This window comes from Clupea harengus, chromosome 14 (assembly GCF_900700415.2).
Source record: "Clupea harengus chromosome 14, Ch_v2.0.2, whole genome shotgun sequence".
NCBI lineage: Eukaryota > Metazoa > Chordata > Actinopteri > Clupeiformes > Clupeidae > Clupea > Clupea harengus.
Genome location: NC_045165.1, coordinates 28,242,274 through 28,269,987, shown reverse-complemented (window position 1 = coordinate 28,269,987; position 27,714 = coordinate 28,242,274). Strand labels below are relative to the sequence as shown.

Below are 27,714 nucleotides of genomic sequence, written 5' to 3'. Positions count from 1 at the left end.
ACTTGCACTGTTAGTGTGAAGTAGGAAGTGTAGCTATCCCATAGCGATCCATGCTGATTGGTTAAAGACTGGTCCAGTGGTTTAAAAATGTACCAAAACTCTACACCCATTAGGATGCAATGACTGGAAACCATCCCCAATGGAGCGGGGCCAGACCCTATTGATGAAGTGAATTTGGGTCTGGTTAGATCAGGCTACTGTACGATGGCCAATAAGAGGAGTCAGGACTGAACACCACAATCCATTTGCCTCCTCATAGACCCAATCTTCCCATAGAGTTCCAGCAGATGCAAGCCGGAGGGATACAGTAGGGTGGTCTCAGTGACCTCTGAGCTGAGCAGTGGTAACTTAAGCAGCAGATGTCAGATGTCTGCAGACCTCTCCGAAAGCAGTTTGGTAGTGATTAGCTGACATTGCCTGTCTGTTTTGCAAGCTGTACTATTATGGCGTGGGGGGTTGTCAAGCCTAGACGGAATGAAGATATTGATCGCTTTGCCTTCCATGACAGTGATGCACTACAAGCTATTTTTGTATCGGAGGGAATTCGCTGCCTTTGTCTGAATTAAACAGCGTGCTATATATAAGCACCTAAAAATACCGTGCCTAAAGACTATGGCACTTCGTAGATGCTGTCGCTAGTAACCTTTGTCCCACTGAGCCAGAAGAACACTCTCCTTTGCCAACACAGGGCATTAGCTGAGGCTGTACCTGCTGCTGCTTGTGCCAGCAGTAGAAAGCAATAATCATCAACATAAATTAGAAACCCAAGGTTATTTATATATAGATAGATAGAAAGATATAGTCAAGTTTCACTCATCAGTGGAACATAGTGGTCAAGAGACATAGTGATAGAGGTAGGAGGGTGCCATATATATATATATATGGCTACTAGTAGGCAAGAATAAAAGAGTGACATTTAATTTGAGCAGCTACAGGGAGCCAGTGAAGGGCAATCAGTGGCGGAGTGACACGTGTCCTCTCTGGCTGATCAAAGAGCAGAGGCACCGCTGCCGCACTCTGGATCATCTGTAACAGTCTTACCACACAAGCAGGCTGGCCCACCAGAATAGCAATGCAATGTTTTAATGCAATTATCTAAAGATGACTAGGTTCTGCACAAGGGGTTGGGTAGCATACTGTATAAGATAGACTCTGATCTTCTGAATATTATAGACTGTAAAGTGGCAAGACCTTGAGACAGAAGCTGCATGCTCAGAGAAGTACACACTCCCTAAACTTCTCAGATATGTTTCAGCAGTACACACTCCCTCAGATATGTTCCACAGTACACACTCCCTAGACTTCTCAGATATGTTCCACAGTACACACTCCCTAAACTTCTCAGATATGTTTCAGCAGTACACACTCCCTAAACTTCTCAGATATGTTTCAGCAGTACACGCTCCCTCAGATATGTTTCAGCAGTACACACTCCCTAGACTTCTCAGATATGTTCCACAGTACACACTCCCTAGACTTCTCAGATATGTTCCACAGTACACACTCCCTAGACTTCTCAGATATGTTCCACAGTACACACTCCCTAAACTTCTCAGATATGTTCCACAGTACACACTCCCTAAACTTCTCAGATATGTTCCACAGTACACACTCCCTAAACTTCTCAGATATGTTTCAGCAGTACACACTCCCTCAGATATGTTTCAGCAGTACACACTCCCTAGACTTCTCAGATATGTTCCACAGTACACACTCCCTCAGATATGTTCCACAGTACACACTCCCTCAGATATGTTCCACAGTACACACTCCCTCAGATATGTTCCACAGTACACACTCCCTAAACTTCTCAGATATGTTCCACAGTACACACTCCCTAGACCTCAGATATGTTTCAGCAGTACACACTCCCTAGACTTCTCCGATCACTGGAGAGAAATCTGTTGGTTCTATCTTGTCAGAACGAAAACATGGAGAAAATGCTCAACTCTGGAACCAACTTCCTGCTGACATCAAATGTCACACGACCAGAGCCAGTTTCAGACTCAAAATCCAATTGTTCTCAGATACTTTTTGTTAACTGATTTAATGCACTCTACAGTTTTAATTTAGTTTTAAAAATTTTGCTCTTTTTTCTGCCCTTTTGTACAGCACCTTCGCCAATGTGAATGAGTTGTACTATATAGATTAACTTGCCTTTGAACATACTGTGACACATTACCATTACTGTTTTCTCATGCAGAAGAAATTGTGTCTGTGTGTGAAGGATTCAGTCTAAGACATAACCCCCCCCCCCCCCCCCCCCCCACCCCCCCACACACACACACTCTCGCTCTCACTCACTCACTCACACACACACACACAAACACTGTGCTGTACACACCTATGCATATGTATGGGTATGTGTAAACATCTGAGCTCAACTGCTTGACCAATCCCAGTTCTCTGAGCAGTCCATGAAAAGAACAGATGGCTTTGCGAGGGCTTGAAAAGCGATGGCCTATAACATGCCCCAGGCTCTCTCAGAAGTCAACCTCTCCTCCACATGTGACTGCTCACCTTGGACATTAAGTAGATTTAATGGAGCAGTAGGTCATTTATATCACGTGGGAAATTTTATTGACCAGATCCATAGTCACAAAGGTTTCGGCTGTCTGCGAGTCACGTCCTTGGTAATTTAAATTTGTATTCACAGTCTTTAAACAAACATTGCGAAAGTAAAGGAAATGTGGCGGATTTACAAGAACTTTTTAATAATTAATTTTAGCCCATATTTTTCACTTCAACTACTATCATACCTGTATGCCTTACAGTGAAGTTCATTTTAATTTCATACAACTATAGCTTAACATTCTGCAAAAAGGATGCTGCTTTCATCATATTGTGAGCGGACCCATTCTGAATACAGTGAATGAACTGAAAGGTGAGGAGGCTAACTTCAACATCCATAGGCTCCATCCTTGTTACACAGTAGTTGGCAGAGATCACTCTGATGACAATTTGATTCTTCAACCCACTGCAGGCTGACCCTTGCCAACCTGGTTCAAAGGTAAATAGTGTACACAAGGACCACTTTCATCAGACATTTCTTAGCGGTCAGGGGCTCAACCATACACACACAACACAAAGCTTTGTTGAAGGTTGGAACCAATTAATCAATGCTGTTTTAGCATGACAAAACGGAACAGTCTCTTTTTGTTATATTGTTTATCTAACTCTTTTGTTAACTGTATTATCCCATGTCTATTTTCCTTACCTGACTGGATATTTACCTCAGGCTAAATAGATTACACAGCGACAGCGACATGAGTTCTTTGTGTTTCAACAGAACTGTATACATTTCCATATCTATACCTTCTCTATACTGGATACTGAATTTGGACTGTTAAATAGTTTTGGAGGGTATGTCACAAACTCATGAAATTAACTTATACAATACAAATAATGAGGACACATTAAAATCCGTCTAACAACTCTGAAGACTAATTTTTACTGCCATTTAAAACTTAGAATTTTATCAAAGACTATTGTCACCACTTTTGGATTCATACAATGCTTTTATGTATGAAATTCTTGCCTGTATTCAGAAATCAAATGGCATGCTTTTAAATGAAGTACTATATGGAGTCATAAGACCGGCCTACATGTCTGCCAATCAGTACCAAGTGAGAAGATTGACTCTCAGATGAAGTCATTAGTCACGCAAACCCAGCCATCATCCAGCCTGTTTATATGAATCATATCTATCCTCCTTCCTGCTTTAGACACACACACACAGCATGAAAAGACTTTTTGAATGTACTCGAGAAATAAAACAAGCCAAAAAACTAAAACAAAAACCCCCCAGATAAGACAAAAGAGGGGCCACGTTCTGTAGGCAGATTAGAGGTGGAGGCACTGAGGGACATCCACGGGATTTACAGTTTTTAAGTCTGGAATCAGCCCCAGTATAGGGGGAGTTTCATGATGAGTTGCTGGAGAAGGGAAGATTCATGTTAAAGAAGAAATTACAGGCAAAGAAGTGAGGCTAATATCTGTTATTAACCCCGCACGGGTGTCGCTGTAAAGTGATCTCAGTGTGTAACGAGGGCCCCACTGTCAAGGCTCTGAGGCACGATGCACCACAGCTCTCCCCTGAGGAGAAGCTAACTTATTAAAATAATGTATTAGCCCACCAGATTACTGCTGCCTGCGGCAAAGGCAATTATCCCTTCCCAAATCCCCAGGCAGAGTTCCTCCCTCACAGCCATAAAATGAGAGGACGCAGAGAGAGCCAGACAAAGCACACTCCAGTGAAAAGCCTATTAATTAGGTGCGCTCCTGCTGTGGCGAGAGCCTCAGTTTGCCACAACACCAACACAATAGGAGAGCAATAGAGACACAGAGAGAGAGACAGACAGATAGAAAGAGACAGACAGACAGGAAAGACAGATAGACTAGTGTAGAACAACTAGCATTCAAAAGTCTCAGTCAGAGGTCTTAGCAAACTACAGAGAAGGATGAGATAAAGAGGGGATGAGGGGTGGAGCTTGTAGAGACAAAATGGGGAGAGTACCACTGGTGAGTCCTATTGTTGGTTTCATGCAAACACTTCACTGTAGGAACAATCATCAAGATTCTCAATACCATCCACATTAAGTGTAAATGATTATTTTGGTCAATATCGAGATCACGGTTATTTCACATGATTACTCAGTCAGTGTTTCCGCTAAGATTTCATTCAGCAGCAGTGTGGCTGTGCACGCAGACTGGACCCTCAATTATTTAATTATTATTTAAAAGGATATTTTTTACTACATTCTGAGCAGTATAATCATCAATAAACCATATGAAATGTGGCACTACTAATTCAAAGGCTTAGGGCTTTTAGACAGGGGTGAGAGTGCCCCGCTGTAACAGAGCACAAGGAGTGTGCTGGATTTATCATTGTATCAGAGTAACATTGCCAAACATAATGCGTGAAAATAATTGTTTTATCTCGATTATGTTGTTTTCATAGCAATAATAAAATGCAATATATTGTCCTGCTCTAGTAGAGACCTCGCTAATGCCTTTGGATCAGTGTCACACTGTCTGTTGTGGAAGGCACTCTGTTTCTTTCATTTCCCTGGCAGGATTACAACATTTGTATAGGGAAGCATACAACAGTGATCTTTGGTGGAATGGCAAGCATTCATGGTATCATCTGTACATGACCTCTCCCCAACACCAGCTTCATGCCAAACATGATGGCCCCATCTGAGCCGAACACATTGATCTTGGTCTCATATGGCTAAAGAATGTGCTCCCAATATTCATCAGGCTTCTTCTCGTTCTTTAGCTAAATTGAATCTTGCAGTTGTGTGCCGAAGAGCTGTTTGGCTCAGATGGGGCCCAGCATGTTTGGAGTCAACCTGGCCAGGACTGCCACAGTGAATGCACAGTCCTGGAGACAGTGAAGCACAGAGGTGGGAGTGTGATGATATGGGGCTGCATGAGTACAAAAGGTGTTGGGGAGATGACATTTGTAGATAGCACCATGAATGCCTGTGGATATACCAAAATACTGGCTGTCAATATGACTCCCAGTCTCCAGAAGCTTCTAAAGTTTCTAAAGAAGAAAATAGTGAAAACTATGACCTTGCAAGTATGCCACCTGAGTTGAATCCAATAGAGCACCTTTGGGGTATTTTAAAGAGAAAGGTAGGGCAACACAGCCCCTCCAGCAGAGAGCATCTGAAACAATTGTCTCAAGATATGTGTGCAACACTGGCATCCTCCATGCTGAGGAGGATTGAGTTCGTCATCAAAAATAAAGGTTGACATTCGAAGTATTGAAAAAAAAAAAAAAAAGATTTGCATCTGAGTAATGAAGGTGAATGAGGTGAATTGAGTTCCCCCTGTGGTACCTGATTTGAACTGACTTTTGTTGTATTGAGTTCCCCCTGTGGTACCTGATTTGAACTGACTTTTGTTGTATTGAGTTCCCCCTGTGGTACCTGATTTAAACTGACTTTTGTTGTATTGAGTTCCCACTGTGGTACCTGATTTGTTAACATAGTAAATCTAAACCGTTAGTTTTACCTTTTACATAAGGGCAAATACCCTACTGTTCATTAGAGGTTATGTAATTACTGTAATGTGATACAACTGAATAATTTGACATTTAAGTGATGTTCACGGGGTGTCCTCACTTCTTTTGTATACTGTATTACCTACATTTACAATAGGTTAATAAAGTTCACTTCTTCAACCACATGTCAAGTCCCCATAAAATTACTTTTTATTTTATTAGCATTTTTTCCCCTCATTTTTATAGTCTATAATGACCACACATATGTGACTCACATGGTAATGTGAGTAACACAAAGCAGAGCACAAATTGGAAAAGTTTAGAGCTTGGTATCTAGGCGCTGATAGATCCAGACTATGTACAAACACACCTTGATTATTCTATAGAGTTTGGTCCTTGCACTTACATTTGCTTATCCAAATAACTAATGCAATTGTAATCTAATAGATGTCCAGCAGGATGTGGCCCCCTGGCCCCTGGCCCCTGCTCCCAGATCCATGGAATCATTTTCCTGTCATTTAGAAATACACATTGATGCTAAGAAACTCTGAGGTATTCAAAACCTGCCGGGCTTACCGGAAATGTGCCTGCTTAAAAGGAACTCGTTTGAAATGATTGTCTTCTCTTCTAGTTAAGATTTACATCTTTGTCAGCTATCTATTCATCTGCTATCATTTTGTGCCATTATTTTTGAGCAGCTAGGCCCCCCTCCATTTTTTTATCCCACGATTAACTATCATAGCTTCTCACAGATGTACTGGCAACTAGTCTGGATGAGAGGCTATTCTGCACAGCTAATACTCAAATCTATGATATGATGGCCTGTAGTTGATGTGATTACCCACACACATTTCCCAAACACTAATGCTTTCCAGACCTGACAGGTTCTGCCACCTCCAAAGTCCTGCCTTCCCCAGTGAATCATTGACTGCCTGCAAAAAACAGTCAAATGGCCCTCTTGCCCCCTGGTATTTATCACTTTAAGACATTAGCGGGAAGCAAGGCGGGGGGGGGGGGGGGGGGGGGGCTTACAGGGATGTATATTAACAAGCTCCTTTGCAAAGAAAAAATCATCCATTTTTTCTCAGTCAAGGAGATTCAGTACATGTCTGGGTACGATGCACTTCTAACACCCTCCCCCCCAGAGTAGGAGAACAGAGGGGAAGCAGTTGCCAATATGTTTTTTGTTTTTAAGAATTATAGGTCTCTCCCTATTTTATCAAGGATTCTTGAGAGTCTTTGCTTCGCCATAAGTTATGATTTTACAAAACTTGTCAGCAGCCCCTTTTACAGTGAACCATGAAAACCTACTCTCTATGCTGTCCAATCTCTGCATTTTTAGGTAAAGCATTTGAATTGTACCACAGTGGACGTTCATTCAGTGTCTCTTGGCAGGGATCTCACCCACTCTCCACCGGTGTACCTCAGGGATTCCTACTTGATCCCCTCCTATTTTCTATTTGTACCAATATGTGAGATCAACCACTCCTGAGGGTTCTCCTAATGCCTTTATACAGATGTACTTGCCCCCCTCCCAGGTGACTCCACAATTTCATCAGTGATATTTCAGTTTGGATAAAGGGCCAAGTGTTCTGCTCCTTATACAAACCCAACTCGGAAAAAGTTTGGATGGTATGGAAAATGCTAATACAAATTTCAATGGAGATATATTTAACATGCAGCTCAACAGAATGCATGTCCAGCAGCAAGGTTGCGCTGTTAAATTGTTGTTAATTTTTTTTTTATTTCATTTTTTTTTAAATTATAACAATATAATAACAATAAAGACAAACTTAAATTTTTCAATTGACCTATCGCTAAGCCCCGCCCCCCTTAGTTACTGTTGCTAACTCGGACAAACTATAGGAGCTGACTAGAGTTCACAATGGCAGCTATCAGTGTCAAAATTATTCTCTAGGCTCTAGGCAACTTTTGGAGACAGAAGGACCTGATTTAGTCTAGAAGCCTTCAAAAGGGACTTCATTATGCTGATATCCATTATCTCTACTGAGATGTAGACCTACGTTTATTAGTTTATTAACTAGCATTACCCTGTCCCTGACAGGGCAGTGTCCTAGCGTAGCTATGTCAGTTATCGGACAGTGTCAAACATCGGCCATTCTGTTAAACAATCAAAATGCTAAGTTTAATAATGGATTAACAATCGATATGCTCAGTTTAATAATGGATTAACATGACAACGTGAACGTTTGCCGATAACACACGCAGTCCGATAATTAACACAGCTGCGATAACTGTCTAGCTAGCTAGCGCAGCTTTAACCAGAGATAACTTGCCTAAGCCTAGCATAACATCAGTGGTGAAAGTAAGCCGTTACTGTCAATGACAATAATGTGAATAATGAGAGTGCCTATGATCATGTAGGCTTAGTTGATTACTTTAGCAGAGGAAAATTCCAACCTAACAAGTTCCATTTGGGAGACCCAGAGGTGAACTGTCCCCCTTCCCCCTCCCCTTCCCCCTTCTCACACAGGATCTGTACACGGCACCTTCTTAGCGAGCAGGGGCGCCTGCAGCTGCAGGGGGCGCCAATTTGCCAATTCCCCACACAGTGATATGATAGATAATAGAAAACCGCTTTGCGGCCCAGATGATTATTTTTTTTTTGCTCGTGCCCAAAACCGCCCCTGCTTCCAAAGGTAAAAGAACAACTAAATCTCATGGAGCAACAGGGAGTCATTTAAAAGTGGAACAGCCATACTGAGTGGTGTGTGTCTATGGTGGTGGCACTGAAGTGAACAGGCAGGGGGAGAAAATGCACACACCTCATGGAACTGAATAAATCGGTCTTGATGGAGAGGCATCCACTTCCCTCAGTAGAGCACACACGGGGACACTGGGAGCGTTTTCAAAGCTGGCCACTAATTCAGGGTTCTCGCAGATCGCATTCTCCAAAGAGTTTGTGCTTTCCTCTGCTCCAGAGCCCTTCTAGAAGCACATGACACATCTTCAAGGGTCTTGAGGGTGTTTTGTGCCAGATGGATGATGTGCTCATCTGGGGAGCCACCCAACAGCAGCATGGTGAGAGGCTATGCACATCGTCATGACTCCACCCAACAGCAGCATGGTGAGAGGCTATGCACAACGTCATGACTCCACCCAACAGCAGCATGGTGAGAGGCTATGCACATCGTCATGACTCCACCCAACAGCAGCATGGTGAGAGGCTATGCACAACGTCATGACTCCACCCAACAGCAGCATGGTGAGAGGCTATGCACAACGTCATGACTCCACCCAACAGCAGCATGGTGAGAGGCTATGCACAACGTCATGACTCCACCCAACAGCAGCATGGTGAGAGGCTATGCACAACGTCATGACTCCAGAAAACCTTTTTCCAAGAGCAAAATAAAGTTACTAGGGCAGGTCACTGAGGCATCAGGGGTGAGGGCAGATGCCGACAAAGTGAAGGCCATTAAAGCCATGAGAGAACCCATTAATGTCAGTGAAGTGAGAGGACTGCTGGAGATGATAAATCATCTGGGCAAATTTCTGCCTTATCTGGCTGGGAAAACCTGTCTACTTAGAGACCTGCTGAAGAAGTCAAATATGTGGGCTTGGGGGTCCCAACAGCAGGAAGCTTTTGACTAAATTAAAAAGGAATTAACAACACCACCTGGGCTGGTGTTATATGACCCGAATGCTGAAAATGTTTGCAGAGTTCCTTGTAGAGAAAACTACATCGATACACACGACAAACCATTGCTCCCTCTGTTAGGCTCAAAAACACTAGACGTTTTAGCATGAGACTGATGAGGTTTTTGTGCACAATATCACACATGGCCAGCAAGAATATTGCAATATCAGACAGCTTTCTACAGCTCCAGTAAACAGCACAGTAGATGGACTACAGGAGGAAGGAATAAACCTCTATGTTGACATCTAAACACAACACACAATGGGCCTCATTTATAAAATGTTGCGTAGAAACCATCCTACATTTGATCTCAGACGTTTTCTGAAATAGTCGTTAGTGTTATTCACAGAAAACGAACGTACGCCCAAAAAAACACGTGTACGCCATGCGTTTATAAATCACAAATTATCGTGGAATTGTGCGCAGCTGAATGTTCTCACATCTCCGCCCTCAAAACGCCCCTACTTAATCTAATTAGCATATTCTCAATGCACAAACGGAGCGCATCTTCAATGCACAAACTCTCTGTGACAATGGCAAGCAAGAAAGAAACATGTAAAAAGAAGAATTATAGTGAGGCTGAAATCGACGTTCTGCTGATGGAAGAGCAGATGCGGGCCAAAACATTGTTCGAAAGCCTGTCTGGTGGCGTAATGGCAAAAGCAAAGTATTCGGCATGGTAGAAGACATGTCTCCGAAGCACCAGCGGCCGCACCTGCAGCACGAGCAGCACCAGAAGCCGTATCTGCGGCAGCAGCACCTGCTGCAACAGCATCGGGGCCTCGTCGGCCATCACCAGCTTCCAGCTTCCCACCTAGCTCTATGCCATGGCTTATACAGATGTTGTGTAGCACACAACAGGCTAGGATGATCTGGCAAACATTTTCGGGGTCATATAGCAGTCTCCCTCCCGATGCATCCAAACATCGCCACCTTCCCTTCAGCATGCCTATGCTGCGCTCCACTACAGACCGCGCACGGGCATGTGCTGTATTGAAGTGGGCTTCCTAGGCTGTCTGAGTGTGAAAAACCCTTTCTCTCCTTATTGCGCGGTTGGCAATATCCTCAACAACGCCAATGCAGCCATATCTCCTACTGAAAACTAAGTCAATATCAGGCTTTTTATAGGCTATAAATTGAGCGAAATGTTTTACACGTGTGGAATTAAAATGAATACGTGACATTCATTCATGTATGAATTATTCAAATTGTTTAATTGATTTTATTGAGCGAAACATTCATTTGGCCTTTTACCATTAGCCCTAATGGTGACTTTAGTGGTGACGATGATGATGATGAAACTGCGTGTCGGCGCTCGGAATTCCGAATTCCTGCAGTACTCCAGTATTGCCACAAGGAAATGTACATACGCGAACTAGAACCAGACGTAGAGATACGTCCTTTTCTACGTCTAAGACGGTTTTTATAAATCTGTACTTAGACGTGGATTTGATCGCACAAACACTCTAAGATCAAATCTGTGCGTAAGTACGTTTTATAAATGAGGCCCATTACTTACTTCGGCTTAAGTAAGCATTGTGTGGAAGGATGGCCAGATAAGTTCTCCATCGAGAGAGGGCTAAACAGTCAGTGTGATGGCTGGGCCTCAGTGAAGAATGATAGAGAACTGTGACACATTTGCACATGAGAGAACACACTTATGGGAACTAATGCTGCCTACATAGTTTCTAGCGAGACCATGGCCCACTGTGGGAGCAGATCTATTTCAATACAGCAACCAACATTACGTAATCATTGTTGACTATTTTTCTAGATACTTTGCCAAAATGTTTCATCATGTTATTGTCAACTTTGCACGGGATTGGTGCTTTAGCCACGTGACATCCAGTCCACAGAGCAATGGGGAGGTAGAGAGAGCAGTGAGAAAAACCTCGCTCTCATGGTCTATAGCAGGGGTTTTAAACTGGTTTTGTCCCAGGGACCACCATTCTGACTAGATTGGTGTTTGTAACCGCCGCCGCCACGCGCTTTACCGAAGCAGTAAGGGTTTCAAACTGTGTTAACAGATGTTGAATTGCTTGGCCCATTGAGTGTAGCTAGAGCTAGAGTTTTATCATGCGAGGTCAATGTCTCCGCGTTGGGTTTACTTTCTGCTGAGTTTATGATGGCCAGTTTGTAATGTCACAGAAGTTGGCAGGTGTTGGACTCAAAAGCAGGAGCAGAGACAGAAAATTCAAATGAAATATTTGAATGACTCAGAAGTCACAACCGGAGCGATGATTACAGTTCAGAACTCAGAGGGCAGCTGAATTCAGAAAAAAAACTCCAGAGTAGGGCAAAGTAAAGGCTCATCCAGGCTGTAATCCAACAGAAAATACTTCAATTTATTTTCTATTTCTTCAAAATAGAGTTTCAAAAGAGGTAATCCCAAAACAAAAGCAAACAATGAGATAATCTGGATGGTCAGAGCTAAATAACAGGTTGCTCTAATAAGAGCTGAAGGCTCCCAATTTGTGTATTGTACCCAAACAGTGCTTGGACAGAGCAAAATGCATCTCACCCTATGGACTTTTTACCCTCCTCCAATCCAGATGGGAGATGTTACAGGAGCCTCCGACTCCAGCATCAGCAGGCTTAGGAAGAGCTTCTTCCCTGAGGCTGTGACTACTGAACTCCACACCAAAGCGCTAATAGCATCATTGCACTCAATATTGCACTATCGCAGTTATTAAATACTGTGCACTATTCCTATTTTGCACTGACTGAACCACCCGCACTGTTCAGATAATGTTACTGCACATGTAACCAACTGTACATATGTTGTTCATACTGTACATTTCCACTCCCTTTTCTTCAGCTCTTCTGCTCTGTATATAACATATTTAATATATTACACATGGATAATAATTAGACATTGTTACTGTCCGCTGTCCATCATTCTACATATTGTAAAGGTGTAGCATCATTTAGGCTGTAGTAGTTACTTCCACATGCACGTATCTCTATATAATACTATGGTTTTGCACTTCTGGTTAAATGTGAACTGCATTTTATTGCCTTTGTACCTGTACTCTGCACAATAAACTTGAATCTAATCTAATCTAATCTCATTTTGGCTTCTTCTACAGTCTGTAATAGTAATTGGCTACGTACTGTTTTCTGTCAATCTTACAAATGGAATAGCACAAATTGACAGATGATACATATACATGTTCCAATCTGTGTCAATGGTGGAGTCTATGTTAATCCTAGGCACAAGATGTGCACAAGTCAGACTGTAAAGGGGTTATATCTACATGCAAGGATGTAAAGAGTGACAACTGTTCTCACTTTGAGTCAATTATGAAATGAATCTGTATAGTTTTCTAGACACTGCATTTCATAGTTCCTCCATGTAATATTGCACATAACATCTGCAGCATGATGCAGGATGAGAGACAGATAATGTCACAGATAGCTGGGATTAATACAGCATGTACTAGTCTAAGCCCTTCTTTCATATCTTAACTTTTGTCCAAATGGATCAGGTAAATAGTGGGTCCTCACTTGGGAACTCCTTTACCAATCAGAATTTGAATTACACCTACTCTGACCGACAATCAACAGTCAACACTATCAGCTCCAAAAATCGAATGACTGTTTATTGACAGCTAAGGCTAAGTCCCTTTCAATTTCCCCAAATGATAAAAACTTCTATTTTCCATCTCTTGGTGCCAAAAAGAGCCACGACACCCACTGATTCTAAAAGACACTCCGTTAATGGGTGGGGGAATCATTTTTATGAAGGTGCTTTCGGTGCCTCTGATCTGTAATATGGCTTGTGTTTGTTGTGTTTTGTTTTGTGAGCGTATTTAATCGTGCAGTCAGAGGCTGGCAGACTATTTTCTGGCTCTTATGCAAAGAACTGTTTTCATCACATTGTGTCAGCCTTTATCCTGCATTTCATCCCCCAGAGAGTTTCTGTATGAAACCAGTTGTATGAGGCTAGGACAATGGTGCCCTATGAATAAGAGGGAAGTGGAGACTAAATTCATGATCATACAAAATCAAAATAGTTTAACTTCTTTACATTAGTTTTACTAACTAATGTATTTACACTCAGAGAAAACAAATATATATTTATAAATATATATAGTGGCAATCCTCGGGGTCCAAGCAAAATGTGCGACGCTCCCCAAGTGGCAAAAGGGTGAATTGAACAAAAACGTGCATTCGCTTATCCCCCCCCACAGGCATGATCCTGATGCACAATTTGTTCAATTTGGACATTTTCAGGGGCTGTGCTCGTGGAGGGTCACCCTGGCCTCTTCTGCCCCTCTTGAAATGCAAATGCCACAACAACAAAAACAACTCCCGGCTTCTGCAGCATTGCAATGGTATTCATTGCCCATTTGCAGAGTCTGCAAGTTTCAGGTCCATGGTGAAATCACAAATGGGCACGTACCAGTGGTCACAAAATCCTGTGTAACACAGGTGCTGATGTTGATCAATGGAACACAGAGCGTTATTACTCACACCTGCTGCATGTGCACTACACTCCATTCATTCGTAACAGGAACAGTCTCTTAACTTTTTGGTCATATCTTGTAATAATAATAATAATAATAATAAAAATGAAAATAAAAATCAGAACAAATACAATAGGGATTAAGCAGCTTTTCTGCTTGGACACCTAATTTAAATGATCATTTTTTTATAATGTAGTCAGCATTTACCCTGCATCCCCTGCAACAATCATTTAAAATACTGTTCAGTAGGGAGCATGCAAGTTGCCAGCCATCCAGTGGCCCCAAAAGTATTAATATTCATCACTAAGTAACGATTAAATATATAAGCAATTTGAGCACACTTGAGCAACAACATTACCTTACTTAAGAGCATAGTTGCTGCAAAAGAATTGAATACGGCCCCTGTATTTACTTTCACACATCTATATGGTGCCCCTATCCTGCATAGCTTCCTCTGCGCCTTAGATTTACTAAATGCCACAGAAAGGGTTATTTGCTTCTTGGCCTTTTCCAGTTCTCTTTTAAAAGCAGAAAATATATCATCGGCTAAATATGCAGAAAGTGAAAGGATTATTGTAATTGTATTTAGCTTTATGGTAATGGGACAGTTCTAAACATTGTGGTGTATGGGTTTCCTTTCAACTCCAGTGAATCTTCATCAAAGTTTGATCCTACAGCTGAACCAGTGAGAACAGGAGGCACAGGATGTGGAGTGAGTAAAAGACCAGAGCATTGAAAATACAAAGAAATATCACAAAACACGAGCTGTGTTTCATTTTCTTTTCAAATTTTTATGAGGATGTAGGAACATTTAAGAAATGCAAAAGAGTGACTCTAATTAAACCGTTTTCACACCACTTTGTGAGTTAACCACAACTCATAGAATTTATGGACAATATTATGCTTTATACAAAACCATGATTACATAGATCTTATTTACCACACAGCTCAACAGGCCACAGTATGCTGCTTGCATTTGGGAAGTCAACAGAAGTCTTTTTTTAAATAACTTACCAGCAAAAAACTGAACTATACCAACTCTGATGCCTTTCTAATATTACAAATACTATTACAAAAACATTAATAATAATAATAATAATAATAATAATAATTTACAAATAACTGGGTAATTTAAACAAGCTGAATGCCCACTTTCTACTTACAGTATTTCCAGTTGTTCCTCTGAGGCAGTGCTCCCTCTAGCGAACCTCTTGGAATAAAAGCGTGGACACTGTGAATGCCATTTCCTGGAGAGGTTATTATGTGTATCAGTAGAAAGAATCAATACGTCATACACGTAGAGCTATTGCACATTAGTTTAATAACTTATTTTCAATTTCTAGAATAATAGGCAATTAGGTTAACAAATATTTCATCAGTCGTAAAAGTAATCGCTCCATTCATCCTTTAAGAATGCCGAATGGCTACAATACTCTAGCATGGGCCTAAATGCCATCATGATAAATGTTTTGATGCAAAAACTGTGTTTTCATGTACGCCTACTCTTAAGCAAAGTATTTTCGCTATTTTTTTCTTACAAGTAAAACTCCTACAAATGACTTTTGTCTGCATACTCTAATTGTTGGCTAGTTCCAGTGATAGGGATGCCGTGATCTCACCTTGACTCAGACGCGACACAAGTGTTGTTTTGTAATTTATTCATTGCTCGTGGAATCCACCTGACCTTTTTCCGGAATCATGCTGGGTATCAGGAATTCTGCAGTGTCTCACCTGTCACAGTTGTTCTCATGGAGACATTTTAAACGATACTAACCTCCACACGCTGCCGTTAATGGAACATATTATGGAGTGTGAAAGGGGCGTAAGGAAGTTGAGTGGTGCCTATCGCTTAAACAAACCCGTAGGCTACTTGTTATACGTTACATGTTCAAGGGTAGTGAGGATTCAGAGTAGATGCTTTCGTAGCCTATCTACTGCAATTCTCCTTTTGGTGTAGTCTCAGGAATCTAGTGAGAGAGAGGGCGAAGGCTAGAGGAGGAGCTGGTTGCTTGCAGTGTCTATTGGGGCAAACAGCACTTGCGGCGAAAGACACTTCACCCTTTTGAGCAGTAGGCTACCTGCGGATTCCGCTATGAGCTGTGTGTGTAAAAAGGTAAAGATCTCCCACATCTTTTTTTTCTCAGTACACCCACCTCTCTGCCTCGACTATTTGGAAATCGTATTAATTGCAATTCTCAGATGTAGTAGACATTGTAATGGAGAGTGTACCCAAGTCAGTGCAGAATAAATTAACAAAAAGTAGGTTTCTCTTTTTCAGTGCCACTTCTTTAAGTTGGCTACATTTAATCACAGGCAGATGTGTTGGATGCAGGCTAATAAGGCTTTCCGAAAGTTTGTAAATCCTATGTGGACTAATCTAGTTGACAACAGGTCTGTAAATTATAGCGCAACAAAATCCTAAACATTCCCGAGGTGTTTCAGGTTGGTTGTAATAAACTAAAAGTGCAAATGGTAAACGCAAGGTTATTTTACAAAGCTTGATCAGGCTTGTACTTTCGAGTGCTTTCACAAAGTAATTTATAATCAAATCGACTGCTTAATTTGTCGTGTGTTTCACCTGATCCGACATTTCTATCTCTGAAAGAGCTCGGCCTACTTATTATTGGAACTGAAATAGAAATAAACTTGAGAAATGTTGCTAGTGCCTCGTAGCCGGAGTACCATAACATAGCAAAACCTGACAGGCGTGTGGGGGAGAGGACATCTGCTTGTCTCGGTCAAACGGTCAGGACGGTGGCCGCCTTCAGCCAAATTCATCAGTGATCCTAGACGCTAGAACTAGACGCTAGACTCTTTGTGAGGCGAACTATAGTTCATATAATTGGGAGTGATTTTTTTTCATAGTAAAATACGAGTCGAGTGACATAATTATTGGAGGTAAAAAATGCAAGGAAGAGAGTGCTTGATTCAATCGGCTTAGAGGCCTTTAGTTCAGGGCAATCAGACCTTTAAAATCATGTTCATTTGCAGACTATATATTTGAATGAGATGTGATTGTTAATCAATAATGAATAAGTAAATTAATATAATGCATTATTCATCTGAATGATTATTGTTATTACTATTCAATTGTTGTGGCGGCCTATTGTGTATTGTGTCACTTGGTTCGCTTATAATCAAAGTTAGGCTATACAAGGTTAAAGGTTCTCCCATCTAATGAAAGGACAGGGACTTAGGGAAGTCCTAATGGAAGACGGGCCAAACAGCATTGATCAGGTAGGGTGAATAGTTTGTCAATACTGCCAACTACCTGTGCCTACACACACTCACACTCACACTCACACACACACACACACACACACACACACACACACACACACACACACACAATATATATATATACATATAGAATTCATCATCCCTGTTCAGAGTAGGATATAATACGACCCCCATTACATCTTCGAATGGCCTACCTGTAAAATTATTTTATATATAGAATGCACTTACAGTACATACAGCAGGAGCACAAGGCCTTCTTCATTTGATTTTGAAGGAATGGTACACCTTGAAACAGCAACATTGTACTGAGTGAGTATTTAATGCAGCTAAACAATGGCTGCCTTGAAAATGAATGTACACTTTAAAAATAAATATGCGGTAAGTAAGGAAACAGGATCAAAGCATTACCGTACATTTGAGTGGTCTACACAGTGTAGAATCTTCTAATAACACATTTACATATGGGGATACAGCATTTCATGGTAATTAACGGTCTAATACAAAAAGATAGACATAGTTTAGAAAAATTAAGTTGGAGTCTTTCTTATCGATTTTGTCTGGCTTTATTTTTTGTTTGGAATTTTTGATTGGATTATTTTGTTCAACTTTTTAATAATTATCATTATTAAAGGGTTTATCATTGATTTTACAATTTGATATGATTTCAGATCTCTAGCTGTCCTTTGTAATTCAACTGACGTGCACAACAGTAAATGGCTTGGTTGTGTGTTTTTAAAATGAAAGTTGCAGGCCTTATTTCTGTGCATCAGTGGAACTGTCACGATCGATAGGGATGTTGTGCCATTTCAGTATTGATCATAGAAACGTGAGATGGGGAATAGAAAAGGGTTGGATCATCTTAAGACTGGTGTACAGCCCTGTTGGAATGAGACAGCATCGGCCCCTTGTAGCATATTCCACCTGTGACACTGAAGCAACACACTAATTCATCACATGTATGTGTTCTTTATTCGTCTCTTATTATTCTCATGTCTGTCTTCTCATGTTAAAAGTCATGCTCAAGATTTTAAGATGGTACTACGGTGCCTGAGCCTTGGACAGACGCTCACTATATGGAATATGGCATAATAGGGCTGTGTTTGTGTCATTGACTTAAAAAGGCACTCTGCATTTTTCCCTTACTTACTGTGATTAATACACAGTGAGATATAGGCTGACTTTAAGCCATGGGTAGCTAGTCAAATTGGTCTCTGATAACTAATGAAGAATGAACTAATGAACTAATTCATTTATTTTTTGTCAACACTCCCAGGGTATGATGAGCATGCAACCTGAATTATGTCTCCTCCAACAGTGATGAAAGCTCCATTCTGGGCACTTTACCATATTGTATAGGTCGAACACAATTGGTGTCTCAGTTTGTGGGGAGATCTAACAGAAAGCCATTTATGTCCCTGTAGTTACCATGAGCACCACTCTGAGAATACCTGGATGTATGGGAGAGCCTTTGGTACTTGAGGGTCCTCTTTTGTTTTTATCTCCGGTGATGTTGGTTGTTGTACACTGGTCCTTGAAAGTGCAGCATGACAAATGCTTCACATCAGATTTGATACCTATAAGGAATGAAAGTGAAATGTGAAAATGTGTTTATTTTTGTGTAAATAAATACTGTACTGTGAGTTACTCACGGCAGATTGTGATTGTAGTGGTCCATGTTATATTTATGTAGAGTTAAAAAACATAATTTATATTAAATATATTTACATTTTTATGTAAATATAAAATAAATAAAATATATTTATAAATCCTGTCTGACTCTGATCTAATTCTAAAATAAATATAAAATATATAAACATTAACAACCTGGTTTCCTAGAAATGTCTTAAAAGTTCCTTTAACAAACACAACAAAACCAAGCTATGCTAGAAATAACTTATGCAAAATGTAAACTGACTTTACAGCCTTTATTTCAAGAATCTGTGTGTTTTTAAGGAGAGGCATTTTTTGTGTCTATGTTTGTTAATGTGGAATGTGTGTGCACGTGGATTTGTGTAGTGGGCTGTTTGAGAGAGAGAGCGCTTGAGTCCCCTCCTTCTCACCCCTCCCCCTCCAGTGAGCCAGCCCTCTCTGTCTCTTTAAGTCCCACCCCTCCACCCCACCCCCCCTCACCAGAGCCAGCTAACAGCAGCTGTTCCATATTCATCAAAGCCTTCAGTCTTAAAGAGCCCTATCCTTACCATGGAGAGAGTCATTTCTCTTTCTCGCTCTCTCATGGTCACTCCATCTCAGTGCTCTCCGTCTCCACTGTCTCTCTCTGTTTCTCTCTATCTTTTGCACTCCCTTTTATTACTTTCCTTGTGTATTTCTCCCTTCTTTCTCTCTCTCTCTCTCTCCCTTTCTCTCTCACACACGCACCGGACACACAGAACCATACGTTGGCTCACTCACACTCACACCGATACGCACACGCTCACACCCCTCTCAGACACATGCACTCCTACACATTGTCTGACATACCTGTGAAGATCAGGGGGGTGGCAGCGTGCTGGAGGTGTTTGGTTTTCCTGGCATTAGCCAGTGAAGGGGCTCCGCGTGTGTTTGGGGGAGAAAGCAGGTCTGAGTGCCTTTCCTCTTCCTGATTTCCTGGAATGCTAAATCTGGACTGATGGACATTTCAGAACTTTGCATCCCTGATCCTCTCAACTATCATAACCAGTAGGTGTATTTCTTGTCCTGTTTATTGTCCTGCTCTTTTGCTTTGTTTAGATTGTTTTAAATATATACATATACTCACTACATGCTCACTTTCGTTGGGCTTTCTTTTGAAGTGTATACTTATTTGTTTTTATTTCAGATGTGTGTATTTCATGAAGGTATGAGATTGAAGAATGCATAGGAAATGACAGCTTCATCTAGAAACTTTTTCCTGCCTTTGTTGTAGATGACTGGTACTTTTTCTGCATCTTACCCCAATTTTAAATTCACTCTTGTCGTGATACTCGGATAGTCTTTCGCGCAAACTTACTGGAACTATCAGTCTTTGTCTTTGGAGGTGTGAACATGTAGATAAATTAAAGCAGATTTTGCATAGTTGTTGTTCACAGGGCAGGTGAAAGCTGCATGAGACAAGTTAACAAACCAGCTCAGTTTTGGAGCAGGTTGTTCATAATTGTGGCAGTGTTGACATTTTGCATTAAATGCATAGCCACTCAAACTGATATTCCGCATACGTGGCCATCCCTATCTTTCATACTCTTTCCTTCTTTCTTTCTTTCTCTCTCTCTCTCTCTCTCTCTCTCTCTCTCTCTCTCTCCCCAGTGTATGTCTGTGTGTTTTAAAGAGAGCCAGACTGAGACAAAGACAAACAGGAAAAGAAAATAAGGAAAAAGCTGTTGCTTTGGGAAGCAGTACACACCTTTCCACACCATTTGACAGAGCTAGAATAAATCAGAGCATATGAGATTAAGTATATCTCATGGGGATTGACAGGGATGAATTACATGCCTCAGTGTTGGTGGGATAAATGAAACCGGGTGGTGACCCTGTCAAGCTGGCCGAGCAGCATCCTGGTCCAGGACACAGTGTCCCATCCACAAAAGTGAGCCCGATTTGGGGCAATCCCGGGTGAGGAGAAAGAGAGGCTGATGTTCTGTGTGGGGCAGTGAGATCGTGGTTGTACACTGGCAGGGAATTGAGTATGCTCAGTTGACAGCATCATTGTATTCATATTTATATTTGTATCCATAGTTATATTTATCAGCAGGATATGTGTGTGTGTGTTCAGTTGTAGTGTTATTTTCAGTTGTTATTTCAGGACAGAAAGTTTGAAGTAATTTGCGTTATTTTGCTTTAATTTCAAGTAATTCACTAAAAGTGAGTCCTGACCAGTGGTCATTTTCAAATGTCTGTCCGCCTGCTAAACACACGGATATGCCATGTGTGTAAAACATACACCTCCAGTATATTCCAGAATTATTAGACATTTTAAACCAGTCAAATGTGTGCCCACGTTGGATGATAATACTGAAGAAAAAATTATAATGTGAGACTGCTGAAGCTAAATAATTTTTTCCTTTTCAAAGTGCTTTGTGATGAGCATATCTCACACGTGTTGTCCAAGGTAATCAATAATAATCCCTAAAGTAAACAGGAATAGCTTCATCTAAAAAAGAGATGTTTTTTAAAGGACTGCCTGAGCTCTCATGTTAACCTTTGGAGGCTTGGCTGAGCTGAGCTCATTACTTCCTTAACCAGGCTAACTGTAATCTACTTTGTATTTTGTCATTATCAGGTTTATAACACCTGAAGTACCCGGCTCACTTGTGTACATCTTGATGGTCTCGCTTTTACTGGTGCCACTCACACACATTTATTAAAATACCTTCTCAAAGATTCATGATTAAATATGTATCTGTAGGATTAGAACTTTCCATTCCCACCGATAATCATTTGGACTAAGGGGGCACAACGCAAACAAATCGTAGCGCAAAACACATTTACTGGAAACATGAAATAGGATTGACAGGCATCAATACACTTCTAATAACAACAACCATTTTATTCAAATACAATACTGCTCTTGTAAAGTTTTCTGTCATCTCAGATCTAGCTTCCTCCAGATTGAACTGAAACTAAATCCAGTCTGCACAAAGGCTTTTTTATGAATGCATGATTGTGTGCACTGCAATGGATGTGCTTGGCGATCGGTAAAACCCGATTACAAGCACAAATCCTTTGCGAACTAAACACATATTATGAAGGTGTTACTCATAATGTGAAAGCAATTTTTCACAGAGATTAATTATAATATATGCATGAATATTATTCAAAATGTTGTACATTTCTGTTTTTAAACAAACAAATGAAATATTATCATATAAATACACAGAGAGGTGCTGGGAGATGTCTGTGGTCAGAGACAGGTCGCAACCAATATGACATTCAATTTAAAAACATCACACCTATAAGAAAGAAGTCCTATAATATGAAATGCACTAACAGTCATACCATGGGTTAATTAGTTGTAGCTTCAGAGACCAGATTTAAAAACTGGGAAATGCAGTGTGAGACTTACATTAGTGAAGTCGTGCTATTAATTATGGAACAACAAGTATTGATATTGTTTCTGTCAATGTGTCAAAATCAATGCAATTAAATTAATTTTTTGTCCACTAAATTTCTCAAATAAATCAGTGTGAATGGTTGGATCTCCTTTGGTAGCATTATACTGTATACTGTTTTGCACAGGTGTTGTGAATTATTGTATTTACAGATTCTGTAGATATTAGAGTCAACATATTTTAATGTGTAAGATATATTTAAAATTTCTATACATTTTTTTAAATACTAAAAAGCTCAACATTTAAAGCTGCTTGAACCTTGTTTTTTTTAGCCTTCTGCCTATTTCCAATATAATACCCTTTTAACGTTATGCCTTTTTTACTTACTAAAGATTTTAGAATACTTTATTAAGTTGTTGATATTGAAAACCACTGGAGAATTTTAAAGATATTTAAAACATCTTAAACTAAATGTGATGTGATATTAATTTGGAGATTTTTTGTGTAATATTAATGTTTATATATGAATGTGTGTGTGTGTGTGTGTGTGTGTGTGTGTGTGTGTGTGTGTGTGTGTGTGTGTGTGTGTGTGAAATCTGACTATAATTTGTGAGCAATATGAAAGTTTACTCATATTATAGTTTAATCATTTCTATGAAAGGTTGGATAACACAGGTGAAGTAACTAAAACAGTGAACATTTTGTGTCATTATTGAAGTAATTGTGTGTCTTCATCACATATGTTTAAATGTGTGCCATACATACATAGAATTATTTTTTTTCATCAATTTAAAGGCATACCACATACCACACTGCATTTTAAACTAATCTCAGGATAAAGTGTAATATTATAAAATGGAAATCAGTGAATAAATGAAATCAGCCTTTGTGTCTTTTAGGTGAGCATGTGCTAGGCATGATGTTGAAAGTGTAGCGGTGGTGTAAGCTAGATAATGTTACTGTGTGTATGTGGCTCCTAGCAGGGCAAAAGGCAGAGGACTTGGCAGAGCGTTCTAAGTGCTGAAGGAGAAAGTGAATGTGTGTGTATTATTTGTCAGTGGAGCAGGGTGTTGTATTGGTTGAGATTTGTAACTGGATGGCCATAATGGAATATGTCTGCCTCTTCATTAACCAAGCTCTGAGAGGAAGCAGTGGAATGGCTGGCTGGGTGCGTATAGATTGCCCCCAGGGGAAGGCCATTGCCCTGGTTTCTGTCGGTCTGTGGGGCAGTCATGTTCTCTAGTGTATGTTTAGTGTGAGTTGGAGAGGGTTAATGATATCTAGCCCATTTCTCTTTTCATGGGGGTTGACAGACAGTTCTATGTTGTCCTGGGCTTTTTTCCTGTTAGTTCACTTGAAAAAGGACATTATTACACCACTCAATAATTAAGATATAGACAGGTCTTGGTCATTTTTGTGGAGGGAAATGTAAGTGATTTTTGGCATATGTTTGTTACATTAAGAGTCAAGTTAGCTGCTTTCTCTTGTCAGTTTTGCAGTGTGTGGGGTTTGTTCTGTTGGCATACTCACTTTCCTCCAAGTTCCTGCCATCAGCACCTTTGTATTTACACCAATACACTCCAATTTGTAGCATCTTATTCCTTTCTTCAACTGTTATTTTTTTTACAAGGAAATTATTGTTATTGTCATGTATTTCTGTGAGAAACAGGCACCCAGTGATGAATTAGATTTCAATTTGTTTGACTCCTTTCCTGGCTTGAAACGGAGAACATTTTCAATGCATATCTGTGCTGTTGCATTTGGCTTGTGTCTGTAAGTGTGTGTGTGTGTGTGTGTGTGTGTGTGTGTGTGTGTGTGTGTGTGTGTGTGTGTGTGTGTGTGTGTGTGTGTGTGTGTGTGTGTGTGTGTGTGTGTGTGTGTGTGTGTGTGTGTGTGTGTGTATGTGTCTGTGTGTGTGTGTGTGTATTTTTTCCGTTTCCATCTTTGATTCTATTACATTTTGAGAAAACAAGGAAGCGGAATTGCATTAGCATGTCTTAAGTTAAAAGCTCTTTGGTCTTTGACTGAGTGTTTTCAGTACTAGTAGGTTAATCAGATTTTCGCTGTCTTCATGGTGATGGTATCACACGGTAACCAAAGCAATGCTGCGTTCAGAAACTATCCAGATGGGATCAGCTTACAGTAATTTGGTTTTGGAATACATTACCTGCCAAGGCTGCCGGGCCGCCATCGGCCACCCCATCTCCTTAGGCCAGGCCCCTCTGCTCTCCTTCACCTCCAGGACAGAGCCAGAGCCTCACTATGCACCTCTCTGGATTGGCACATGTACTGCCCTCATCTTCTGTATCACCTGCTCATCCCTGTCTCCCCTCTTGTGCCAAATATCCCAATGGACTGCTGCTAAATTAGGATGGGGAACCTTGGGGTGACTGCGATGGGTTGAGAGATTAGGATGGGGAACCCTGGGATGACTGAGATGGGTTGAGAGATTCATGATTTTACCATATTTTTTGTGGGCAAGAAAATAAATGTTTTTAGCTTTGTTTCCTCATCTCTAAATGCATTTCCTTGTCTCAACAGGAAGTCGTTATCCCACACTTTAGGCCGATTACTCAGCCCTTTGGCCTCTCTGGACCCCTCTCATTTCTGGTAAGCTCTGCACAGCAGTCTCATTTCTTCGCAAAATACATGAAAATGTTTTTAGCATGTTGAAGTACTAAATGGAATCATTTCTTTGGTTCCATTTGTAACCTCCTAAGGTCCATCCTCAGGACCTCTTTACCATGTGGGCATCTGAGCTGACCACCCTGGCTACTGAAGCCTTCCTTGATATTCCCTAAATTATTTAGCTTAAATACACAACAATACATATTTTCATGGAAACATATTCTCTCAAACTTTGTAAAATGTGGCCACTGACTTTGTTGACATTGTTCTAAAGTGTGATGAACAAAAAAAGTAAGCTTTTTGTAGACTCCTGTGGTCCCATTACTGAGCCTCAATGGATCTCTTACTTTCCCTCCAAGACAGAGCATAGGCTTCATGTACAGGAGAGCTGATCATGGTCTCCACCCCTGTCAAATAAGTCCTAATCATCTTTCATTGCTTATTGTACTAATTAAACCCAGTGACATTAGGCTCTAACGTCCAGGGATGTGTTGTAGAAATCACTTGTATGGGGAAATTACATAGTTTTACTGGCAGAGTAGGTTTAAAGTCACAATCCATCTGTGTTGATGTTGATGAGGGAGCTGATGGTGCCAATACTGTGCTGCATTTGCACCTAGGATGATTGACAAACTCAGTCCATTTGGAAGATGATTCTTAATGTGCTGTACTGCACGGTACAGTAAGAGAGAGATGACAGTAGCGTGACATGCTAGCAACATTATGGTTACCAAGGAGCTTGTGTACTGACAAAAAAGCGTAACGCACCTGTACTGTACTGCACCTGTACTGCTAGCTGTACTGCTGAATCAGTGTTGGTATATGTATGTGTGGTAGAATCTGTGTTCACTAGTATTCAGTGTAATGCATTTCAAAGAGCAGAGTACAGGAATGTGACAGGTCGATGTTAATCCTATGAGATGAGTGTCAGTTGCTCCGAATGTAATGTAATGCATCTCTATAATTCACATCACAGAGGAAAACAATATAGCGCTACTTGTTTGAAAATTCCCAAACCTTCCTTTGCTTTGGTCTCATCATGCAACTCTATTCAATAGACTGATGAGGAGTACGCACTTTAAAAAGTAAAGTACTGTGTGCCCTCAAGATATGAGAAAAAAAACAAGATGTTCAAAGCATTGCAAGCAGGGTGCGTATCATTCAAAATTCAAGAGATAGCCTAATTATGATGACAACTCACGTTGTCCAGATGAGTTGCATTAGGTTAGAAACATGCAGAGAAAGCATTAAGGAAACAAGCCCAACGATGTTTGTAATCTGCTCCTCAGAGACTACTCTTGGCACATTATCCCAATGACCTGCTCCTATATATTTGATTAGCTAACACATCCACTCGAATACTAAAGAGATGACATGATAGAAAGAGCAAATAACTACAAGAGCGTCAGTGGAAGACGTCAAAATAGGGTCTTCGAACGAAAGAGTCGCCTTTGTGTTGACTGCCTGTAAGGGCAATGGAAGCATTCTTATCATAAAGGATACTTGACTTTGTTGTTCTCCTAAATATTTTGTCAGTTTTGTTTTTCCTAGACTATAAGTCGCTATACCGTAGTTGCTATACTCTATTCCTCTGTGTGGGTGGATTTGCCTTTCTCACTCCCTCCAGAACTTAATTTACCAATACACTAAACACAGGTGCTCCATTGTAATGTTTTCCCTATCCTAAAGGTAACCTTGGCATCATCTCTGCAATGTTACAGTGTGTTTAAAAATAAACTGTGGTCCATTAGGAGGGTGTAGGACTTGGAGGGGTGGTGTGGGTGGGTGGGGGGTGGCGGTTGATATTGCCTGCGCCAGGAATGGGCAGTGCATGCTTGGGTCCTTGTGTCCTCCTGACTCCTGCTGGAAGGGTATCACTGACAGGGAGCGTCAGCATTTCCGCTGTCTGTTCCTAGAGCCAAAGGGCCCTTTCTGATTCTCACCCAGGCGCTTGAGAATACCCTATCCCCCACACAATTCATATCCACATTTAAATTCATATACAGACATGCATACTGAGGAAGAATTACATGCTAAATGTTTGGACTTTTAGAGATTATATTACTGCAGTTACAGGAATGTAGAATGTCGTAGATTTAAAGTTAATGTAAGACATTTTTGATGTGTCCATGTTTTGAAAAGACATACAGTGCACTGTGAATTTGTTCATTGACTTGAGGTTTAATTACACTAGAAATGATTTCACACATACTTTCTGCTGCTTGTAGCTGATAGACTATTCTTTATAATCCTGTGTAATAGCGCAGTTATAAACACCTTAGTTGCCATGGATTATTGAATCTGTAAGTGTCCTTCCATCCAGGAAGTATCCATCATGTCGCCAGTGTATATCTGCCTACATAAATTCTTCTCTGTGCATTTGAATAACTGCCAAACCCAAAGGCAGCAGGGTAATGATGCTTTTGTGGCGTTCTGATATGAATCCTAAGTACTTGTTACAGTATCTGTTAAATCCACAAATTTTCACTTCAGAGATTAAAATAATAATAAAAAAGCGCACAGTACACGGTGGGATAGCTACGTTAGCACTTAGCACAAATGTTACTGGTATTGAACGTGCAGTCATTTGAAGGTTATGTTTCAGAACAGTAATTGGAAGGCAAAATAACATTAGGTTCGACGCTTAACTCTGTTTATTTATTAAATCAATATGAAAACAGT

General features: G+C 40.6%; 2 protein-coding genes across 3 annotated transcripts in view; one reads left to right on the top strand and one right to left on the bottom strand.

Moving 5' to 3' along the window:
* Positions 1-17,066, bottom strand: part of LOC105909402 — a 48,186-nt gene extending 31,120 nt beyond the window's left edge. For both annotated transcript variants that reach the window (XM_012838030.2, XM_031580811.2), the window contains exons 1-2: positions 15,763-17,066; positions 15,307-15,390 (exon numbers count right to left, since the gene is read on the bottom strand). In XM_012838030.2, the coding sequence (XP_012693484.2) occupies positions 15,307-15,390; positions 15,763-15,806 (128 nt within the window). In that variant the 5' untranslated portion in view covers positions 15,807-17,066. The remainder of the gene's footprint in view (positions 1-15,306; positions 15,391-15,762) is intronic.
* A 2,707-nt stretch (positions 17,067-19,773) lies between these two features.
* esrrb (estrogen-related receptor beta) overlaps positions 19,774-27,714 on the top strand; it is a 57,891-nt gene continuing 49,950 nt past the window's right edge. The window contains exons 1-2 of the mRNA XM_012838117.3: positions 19,774-20,059; positions 24,946-25,014. Of these exons, the coding sequence (XP_012693571.2) occupies positions 20,010-20,059; positions 24,946-25,014 (119 nt within the window). The 5' untranslated portion in view covers positions 19,774-20,009. The remainder of the gene's footprint in view (positions 20,060-24,945; positions 25,015-27,714) is intronic.